Source organism: Silene latifolia, chromosome 9 (genome assembly GCF_048544455.1).
Source record: "Silene latifolia isolate original U9 population chromosome 9, ASM4854445v1, whole genome shotgun sequence".
NCBI classification, from domain to species: Eukaryota; Viridiplantae; Streptophyta; class Magnoliopsida; order Caryophyllales; family Caryophyllaceae; genus Silene; species Silene latifolia.
Genome location: NC_133534.1, coordinates 11,493,974 through 11,503,419, shown reverse-complemented (window position 1 = coordinate 11,503,419; position 9,446 = coordinate 11,493,974). Strand labels below are relative to the sequence as shown.

At 36.4% G+C, this 9,446-nt stretch overlaps 1 protein-coding gene across 1 annotated transcript; it reads right to left on the bottom strand.

Moving 5' to 3' along the window:
* Window positions 1-972: 972 nt before the first annotated feature.
* LOC141599112 (uncharacterized) lies at window positions 973-4,887 on the bottom strand. The gene is made up of 3 exons (XM_074419020.1): window positions 3,722-4,887; window positions 2,358-2,431; window positions 973-1,287 (listed from the first exon to the last, which is right to left on the bottom strand). The coding sequence occupies exons 1-3, from the start codon at window positions 4,756-4,758 to the stop codon at window positions 1,238-1,240; spliced, it is 1,161 nt and encodes a 386-aa protein (XP_074275121.1). The 5' UTR covers window positions 4,759-4,887; the 3' UTR covers window positions 973-1,237.
* Between the last annotated feature and the right edge of the window lie 4,559 nt (window positions 4,888-9,446).

Genomic DNA, 9,446 nt, shown 5'->3' with positions numbered 1-9,446 from the left:
TTAGATGTCTACTGGTGGTCTCATAACAATCTACCAACTCCCAAAGACTTGCCATTTTTTCTTTTTTGGCAACTTCACAATGACATTACACTTCAAATTTATTACCTTTTTAGTAAGAATAATGACGATGTCCTAATAGTAATCCCAAAGATATCTAGAATTAAGAATTTGATAGGTTAAAAGAACAAAAGCTAGAACAAACGTAATAATAACTAATCAAATCAGAACAGTTTTGCAGAAGGATCATCTCCATTTCACTACCTAGGGAGATGTCGGAAAATTGATGAGCTGAGCCACAACTGACCGTCAATACACGAACAGTGACAGCATCCAAACAGAAGAACCATGTTGAAGAGAGAAATGAAGTTGATTTTAAAGAAGTCAAGATAATCCTTCACTATTTAATAGTTCATCATATGAATAACTGAGAATACATATCTGATGTCCCAAATTTCATCAATCTTGAAAACTTTAATGCTAGAAACCTAAAATTTTATTGCTACACATAAACAAACCACATAGTACTATACAAAATCATAACAACAACTAAGACGAAAAATACAACTCAGAGATTGCTATACATACCTCCTAGCATACTGAGACACTCTTGACTTCTTGGGTACGACCACTTAGTAGCTCAACGCAATGAAATAAAATAGCAACAGAGTATCCAACACCATATGTGATAGTGCCGTCTTAAATTAGAATATCCAGTATCTGCATTTAAATAAAGTTTACAGAATATCCAGTATTCAGATCACAAATTGTTCAAAAACAGAGTATCCAACACCTGCCCAAGGCCTCTGTCCAGCATCATAATGTGGTAATGAGACTGGAATAGCTGAATAAGTTTAACCTGATTCAAATCAACTTTTTTATTTTAGGACTAATGTAGAATCTAAGATTCTTAAAAGATAGATACATTCACTTGATATATTAGAGGATGTCATATTCATTCACATTGAACTATGATAAAAATAAACAAATTTTATAACATAAAATACAGTAAGTTTATTTCCAACAGAACACTGAAAAATATTTAAGAAGAAGCATAATAATTTTCCACTAAATCATCACTTCATATTACCATATTATTAAAGGTATGTTTACTAGGAAATAGTCCCCCACACTGGATGGGGTAAGGCAGCCCCACATTCGTATGGGCTCGGGCAATAAACCTAGGGAAAGCATAACTAATTCTTAGATCTCTTGTAGTCCATTACAAAGGTTTGATGAACTATGAGTCGGCTCCTGAAGAAACACTTCTACCACAGGGGGTGGTTTTTTCTGCATAAAATAAGAATCGTGTTAGCAAAGTATGTAACATCAAGATATGTGAAATAATTAAAGGGTTAGCATACTGCCGGAGCACAATGGTACTTTTCCATAGTGTTGTATCTATTTAAGATCCCCAAATGGCCCTTATTTTGCTTTAAACTAAAGCTTTCCATGGTGGAAGTTAATATACCCTCTTGAATTGTTTATATACGAACCGATTGAATGGGGCTCCATTACAACGATAAGGAAATTGACTAAACAATAGCATTACTTTTAAGCTTAAAGTGATTACCTTACGTCAAACAAACACAATAACGATGACAATAATTAGTAGTTTAAAAGTGGCCTCAACTAGGAATTAAACTTGTATCAACACACTCAGACAACTACCCGAAAATGAACGACCTTTTTGTTAGGTATAACCATAACCTATGAGAAATACATCACTATTTAAACTACCACACTTGGTAGTTGAACTACCCCCTCAATGTTTACAAGTTTTTTACATAATTTCATTTTGGGAAGCCTAAACACTTTGTTTTTAAGTTGTATATAAAACAATTACGAATATACCCTTATCCAACCCCTCCATATAGTTAATCTCGGGCATTATATAGGTTTTGGAGTAGGGGTAAGAAAGGCTTTTTAAGAATGGTAGTAGATTTTTTGGAGTTGGCAGACATATATCAAGGATAAGAGGGGGAGTGTTCTAGGGTGGGAGAAAGGTTTTTGATAGTTTGGGTCAGGTAGGGCGGGCTGCGGGCTGCGGGCTGGTTCTGGTGGCTTGGATCTCGAAGTTGGAGCAGAAGGGAAGGTGGTGACTAAACATGAGGGTGTAGATGGCAAGAGGAAATAGGGTGGGTAAAGAGGAAAGATGGGTTGGAACAAACAAATAAAAAAAAAAAAAAAAAAAAAACAAATCCGCTTGTATTTATGCTAAAACAAGTTGATTCAAAAGCAAACCTAAAACCTAAAAGAGTATTTAAGTATACACAATAGTCGTCACAAATTTTCGTTCCCACGTACACATGGAGACTTTGTTGTACAATGCATCGTCATGTGTTACATGCTAAACTCACCAAGATCTTTCTTTTGCCGATTCGTTTGTCTTCTGCTGGACTTATTAAGCAGGCTCCTAGTCTGCTTACACGACCTTAAGGAAAAGAGCAGTAAAGTTAGCTTTAAAAGTATCAAAAATTATAAGCAAGGTATTTGCGCATACTACCCCTCAATTGACTTTGTGGATCAACAATGTTAATTTTTACAATTAATTTTTCAGATATATGGAGTATACAGAGATAAAATGTAAATTAGTGACGCTTTATTTATCAAAACAATTACCTTCATTTTACCATTTAAAAAAAAAAAAAAAGTTTACTCCCTTTCATTTTGTTTTGTTCTTCCACTCTACCTTTTGGGTTAACTTTCTTTGTTCTCCCGGTGTTTCAAGGGTTTGCGCAACACAAAGAGGTTGCTTCCGCTATACACCAGTGACCAAACCACCACCCTAACAATGACAACTCGACGAAACACCACGCCAACCAAAACAATCAACCAAGCACCATCCCACAAATGACTACCACAATAAACTCCACTCCAACCATAACAAAGCACCACCCTAACCACTATCTGAACTATCTCAACTTCTCTACCGCCGCCCTCTGCCCCAGGACATCTCTCTTCTCCGCCAATGGTCTTAATCTATGACCTCCCACCCTAGATTATCGTGTCTCCCACTAATCGTAACATGTCACACTTGCATTCAAGTCTCCAACTCAGGTACTTTCTATAACGCTAACGCAAACATGACTGATGACCCTAGAATTGAGAGCTTAAACTAATCATAACATCAGCAACATTACAATAACACCTCAAAGACTCATGCCTATGGTGACATGGGGCGAGTTTGGATTTATGCAACTATATTTCTTTAGTAAAAACACATAGGCGAAACTGACGCAATCCTATAAATATATAAGAGCACCTCGCATAACCTCGTAATACAACCACAAATACTAAAGAGAGTAACAACAACAACAACAACAACAACAACATCAGAGCCTTAATCCCAAAATGATTTGGGGTCGGCTGACATGAATCATCCTTTCGAACCGTCAATGGGTGAACGCACGCCTCAAAATGCGAATAAAAAAGGGAAGATGAAAAACAAAAGGAAGAACGAAAATGTAATGGAAAGTCAAGGTAAACTTAGGAGTAACAAAAGCAAAAGTTTTTCTTTTTAGATTACACCCTTACTAGGTTATTATGTTAAGCTAAGAATACTCAAGTTTCTCACTTGTACGAGTTTCAACTCCAAACCAACCCTTGGTCCAAAATGCATAATCAATCGTCACGTACAGAGTTAAGAATCATACAACAAAATTAAAAATAAACGAAACCGTGTGTCAAAAATTTAAAAGTACTCATTTCATCACAACATTACCTTTTATTAAAATATTTCTTCTCACAATTAGGCAACCTGGAATGAAGGTCGATGACAGCCCTTAGTCCACGACAACAAATATGGAGTAAGATGAAGAATACGGCCAGATTGATATTATAAGGCCAACGCCAATTGCGAAAAACTGTACGTGATAAGGTGTCCATTGTATATGCAATGGACATGAATTCTGGTGAACATGCTACATCCACTCCAATCGATATCGCCCCAAATACTTTCAAATCCAATCCTTTTTCAAAATCATTCTCGTCAACTTTGTCGTAATGTTGTTTAACGGCAATTAATCCAGGACAGCAAATTTGGAATGAGACCATGAATATGGCCATATAGAGATGTAAAGGCCGATTCCAATCGCGGAAAATTGTATATATCAAAGTGTCCATTGCATATGAAATGGACATGTATTCTAGTGAAGATGGTACAAACCCGAGCATACAAATCACCCTTAATATTTGAAAAGCTAATCTTTTTCCATGCTCACTCTCGTCGACTTCCTCGTGCAAACTTGGAATGATAATCAATCCACCAGAACAAAATGTTGATAATAACACAGATAACAACATTCTTACATATATATGTTCGAGTTTAGAACGAATAACATGCAAAGGTATACTGGATAATGATGGAGACCTCACAACTGCCATCTCCCTTGGCATGATTACAAATTCGAACAACACTAATCCTACTGCAGACACTGCTAATGCGCCATATAACAGCTTTTCCACCAGTCTCAACTCCCGTTTCGGTTTCGGTTTTGGTTTTGGTTTTGGTTTTGGTTTTGGTGTCGGTTTAACAATAAGGGTTGCTGGGGTTTCTTTGAATGTAACTAATTTTAATTGCTCATCTGCTCTTGACTGATTATGACGATGGTGATGGTGATGGTGATGGTGACGATGACGATATTGCCATGTTAATTGAGTTCCCCTAAAGTTGTTGGATAGACATGGAAAAACAACATTAGATTTGAAGAGAATCGGCTTACCATAAACAATCGCCTTACTATAAACAATTGCCTCCATTGATGAACATTCAAGCTACGTCGTTGGAAAATTGAATTGAATTCCTGTTAGGGTTCTATTAATTATAGAGTTGAATTGTGAATTTGTGATTATGAGTTGTTTGGTTGTCCATGGGAAATAGAGTTTCCATCAAATAAAATTCGATTTGGCAATCAAAGTAAATTGAAGATAGGTTTTTTTTTTTTTTTCAAACACAACCTTTGTTAAATTCAACAACGGGCCTGGACCGCACCCAAACGGAGGAGAAAGAGTCCACAATGTAGGCCCAAGAGGGTTCCACTCTAAAACCAATTGGCAGTAGAGGGAGTAGCCCCTTGCCTTATAAAGTGGTAATTCTTCTCCTCTTTTATCAATGTGGGACAACCCTCACATGTGGGACTTTGGGTTTCTTCACAACCTTTAAATTTTTTTTTTCTCAAACACCACCTTTAAAAAAAAAAAGTTTGTAAAACACAACCTTTAATAAAATTTTTGTTATCAAACACGACTTTTTGGCTGAAGGACTTAGCATTTTGCAATGAGGTAACTTTCAATCGATGTTTGGGATAACAAACGATGTCGGTTAGAGGTGTTCTTGGACTCGTTGGAAAGGTGAAAATACAAGCTTTCCATGGGTTATTAACACGATGATCAAAAGTGGCCTTATGTTGGATCTATTGTTGTGTAAAGTAAGACCGGTCGGAGAGATTAACGAGTGGTCGGGGATTTTTAGTAGCTCTTTTAAAGAGGTTATGATACTTTGTTTGGTCTGAAAATTGGTATGTAGGTAGCGGGGAGTGTAAGGTAGGCCGTAGTTGTGTTGTTTTTTGTGGTTGTTTGTTGTAAGTGCTGGTTTGAGGTGAGTGAATTGACCCACAAAAAAGAAATCCTACTTTGACATTCTTTTGAATGTTTTTTTGTGGTTGTTTGTTGTAAGTGCTGGTCTTTTAAAGAGGTTATGATACTTTTAGGCTCCGTTTGGATACCATATTAGGAGGGAAGGGGAGGAGAAGGGGATTGAGGGGAGGGGGAGTGAGGGGAGGGAAGGGGAGGGTAAATGAATTGAGGTCGTTTGGATAACAAAAATGGTGAGAGGGAAATGGAAGGGGAGGAAGGAGAATGGATGGAGGATGCTGATGGTAAATGATGACTAATGACAATAATACCCTTACTTTTCCATCTAAGTTAGAAGGGAGATGGCAGTTTATTTGTGTATTCACGCAGTTTCATCATTATTCTTTTTTTTTTCCTTTTTAATTTTGAGCAGCTTCATCATTATTCTTTTTTTTTTCTTTTTTTTTTCTTTTTAATTTTGAGGAAATGCAGCCTTATTATTCTCTACAACTGTTCACCACAAATTTATCAGCTATAAGAAATTCAATAATTGAATAAATCCTTGTGGATTTTCGGAAATTGATCATTGCTTCATCTAATTTACGCAAGTTTTCCACCTCGTCAATCCTCTTGTACTAGCATCCTGTTGAACCCACAAATGACAAATTGTAATAATCGAATTACAGCAACAATCCCAATTCACAAAATGTAATAATCGAATTAGAGTTTTCAATCGAATACAATTACGCTAGAAAATGTAATAATCGAATTACAGTTTTCGATCGAATATGTAATTCAATCGAACTAAATATGTAATTCGATCGAATTACCATCGAAAAATCAATAGAACTCGAGTTCAAGTATTAAAAAAAATTACAGAAGAAGAGATAGAAGAGAGAAAACAAACCTGATAATCTGAATTTGAGATTGAATTAATTTGGAATTCGATTTGCAATCATAAACCCCCAATTAATAAACCCTAGATCCCCAATTTGAAACCCTAGAAAATTTGTTAGAATAGAGATTGAGAAGTGTGGAGAATATGTCGTCTGATGATATTTGTGAGTGTAGAGATTTTTAGTAGGGTAAAGTTGTCTTTTCATAATTAAATGAGAGCTCAAATAATATTTTTTTTCCAAATCTTGCCTCCCATGGAAAGATTATAGATTATTCTATAGGGGAGAAAATAAGTCCTCTCATTTCTCTCCCCTTCCATTTCCCTCCTCCCATATTTTGTATCCAAACAAAGGAAAATTAGTCCCTCCCTTTCCCTCCCCTCCCCTTCCCTCCAATTCTTTCAATCCAAACGGACCCTTAATGACACGACATGCTATGGATCAAGTGGTGGAAGAGGCTGAGCAACAGTTGAAGCCACTATTGCCTGAGGAGGATGTCCAAAATTCAGGGGGAACTAATCGTCCTTCTACACAAGATGATGCTAGCTCATCCAGGGAGAACAAGGATAGTGAAGAACAACCAAATCAAATTATAAACGAACCACAATCACCTCCTTCAAACAATCTTCATGCAACAGTCCCCTCTACTGTTACAGACGAACAAACTGAATCCTCTAACTCACTTATTCCCAAAAAACGGAAACACCAAAGCTCACATCCTCTATCAAACCTAACCAGTGACATAACCTCTGGAATAAAAACCAGATCTTCGCTTCAAAATTTCTGTGCACACAATGTTTTCATCTCACAAATTGAACCAGACCATGTCACAGTAGTCCTGACTGATGAATGTTGGGTGATAGCAATGCAAGAAGAATTGGAGCAATTCGAAATGAACAAGGTATAGCATCTTGTCTCTAGGCCCACACAACGTACTGTAATTGGTACACGGTGGGTCTTTCGCAACAAGCTAGATGATGATGGAGAAATCGTAAGGAATAAAGCTAGACTAGTGGTGCAAGGTTTTAACCAAGAAGGAATTGATTATGATGGAACCTTTGCAACGGTAGCTAGGCTTGAAGCCATACGAATGCTTGTAGCGTTTGCATCTTATCAAGGTATAAAGCTTTTTCAAATGGATGTCAAAACGGCATTTTTAAATGGATACCTTGATGAAAAAGTATTTGTTGAACAACCTTCGGCCTTTGTAAACAACGAGTTTTCCAACCACGTTTTTAAACTTGATAAAGCACTTTATGGTTTAAAACAGGCCCCTAGGGCCTGGTATGATAGGCTTTCAAAGTTTCTATTGAAAAATGGTTTCATACGTGGGTCCGTGGATAAAACGTTGTTTATCAAGTCACAAGGAGATGAACTGTTGCTTGTGCAAGTATATGTCGATGACATTATTTTTGGAGCAACTAACAATGTTCTTTATAAGTACTTTTCTGATTTAATGACTTCCGAATTTAAAATGAGTATGATGGGAGAACTTTGATTTTTTTCTTGGTCTTCAAATCAAACAAAATGAGAACGGAAAAATGATTCATCAACAAAAGTACTTAAAAGAAATGTTAAGTAAGTTTGGGTTGACTAATTCTAATCTTATGCCTACACCAATAATGGTGCCTAAAATCAAGTTTGATAAGGACGAAAATGGTAAGAGCATTAGTGAAGAGGTATATCGAGGTATTATCGGTTCCTTACTTTACTTAACCGCTAGTCGACCCGACATACAATTTAGTGTGTGTGTTTGTGCCCGTTTCCAAGCAAATCCTAAGGAATCACATTTCAAAGCCGTCAAACGGATTTTTAGGTATTTGATTGAAACACAAGGGCTATATCTTTGGTACCCAATTCACTACGAACTTGATCTTGTAGGATTTTTGGATGCGAAGTATGCCGGTGACACATTGGATAGGAAAAGCACTTCGGGTATTGCTACATTCCTAGGACCATGTCTCATTTCATGGGCTTCTAAGAAGCAAAACACTGTTGCATTGTCCACGACCGAAAGTGAATATGTGAGTACTGCTCTATGTTGTGTGATAAGGTTATTTCAGTCGTTGGCCTTAATCAAAGTAAACTTAAACTACTACTAACAAAATAGCTAGCGGTAAGTCAGGGTCGAATCCACAGGGAAGCGGTGATTATCTAGTTTGTTGATGTTTATAGTGTCTTAAGGTAACCAATTGTGGGAGTTTGTTTGATTTGATTTCTAACAGCTAATTGCAAAGTAAATAAAAGATGAATAACGATAATATTAAAAGTCTAGGATTTCCGGTTCACTAGATCAATTATATGGGGTCTATTAATCAATTGCTAGATCTACCAAGTTGTCTAAGGTCATAAGCTCGGTCGACTCTATTATGCCTTTTAAATCGATTCTAACATGCGGTCGCTATAATTAGATACAATCTATTCGATTATCGCAGCATATATTTATTCTAACCCGGTCGGTGAAAGGATTAATTCGCTACACTAATTAACAACTCAGGCCTAAGTTAATTAACTAGAATAAGAACAATAATCAAACGGCAACTTAAACGATTTCACTAGCAATTAATCAATTTCCCCTTTCTAATTAACCTAGATCCCCTTCACCCTAGATTAAGAATTTAGCGTACAACAATAACAATAATAAGAAACATGATTGCAAGCATAAAAAATGAACAATGAAATAAATGATTAATAATAAAGGAAAGATTAAGAACAATACCGTAATTAAAGGCAATAGATCCGAACAATATATAATTAAACTAAGCTAAGTATTTGAGAGAGTTTTATAAGGTAGCTATATTAAACCTACTGAAAATAAAGCATAAATAACCTAGGGTACGAGTTTTGGTATTTATAACAATATATAACCGACTTAAGAAAAGTTGCGGGAATTATAAAATTGGAAGGTTCCTCGATCGAGCATAAGTTGACTCGATCGAGGAACCACTTCCTCGATTGAGCCTGGCCTGGCTCGATCGA

What these genes read in the sequence shown, in the direction of transcription:
- LOC141599112 (XM_074419020.1), bottom strand. Translation starts at nt 4,758, where the DNA reads ATGGAGGCAATTGTTTATAGTAAGGCGATTGTTTATGGTAAGCCGATT. An exon ending in AAGAAATATTTTAATAAAAG is followed by an intron (nt 2,432 to 3,721) that starts GTAATGTTGTGA and finishes CTTTTCCTTAAG; the next exon opens with GTCGTGTAAGCAGACTAGGA. An exon ending in TCGGCAAAAGAAAGATCTTG is followed by an intron (nt 1,288 to 2,357) that starts GTGAGTTTAGCA and finishes TATTTTATGCAG; the next exon opens with AAAAAACCACCCCCTGTGGT.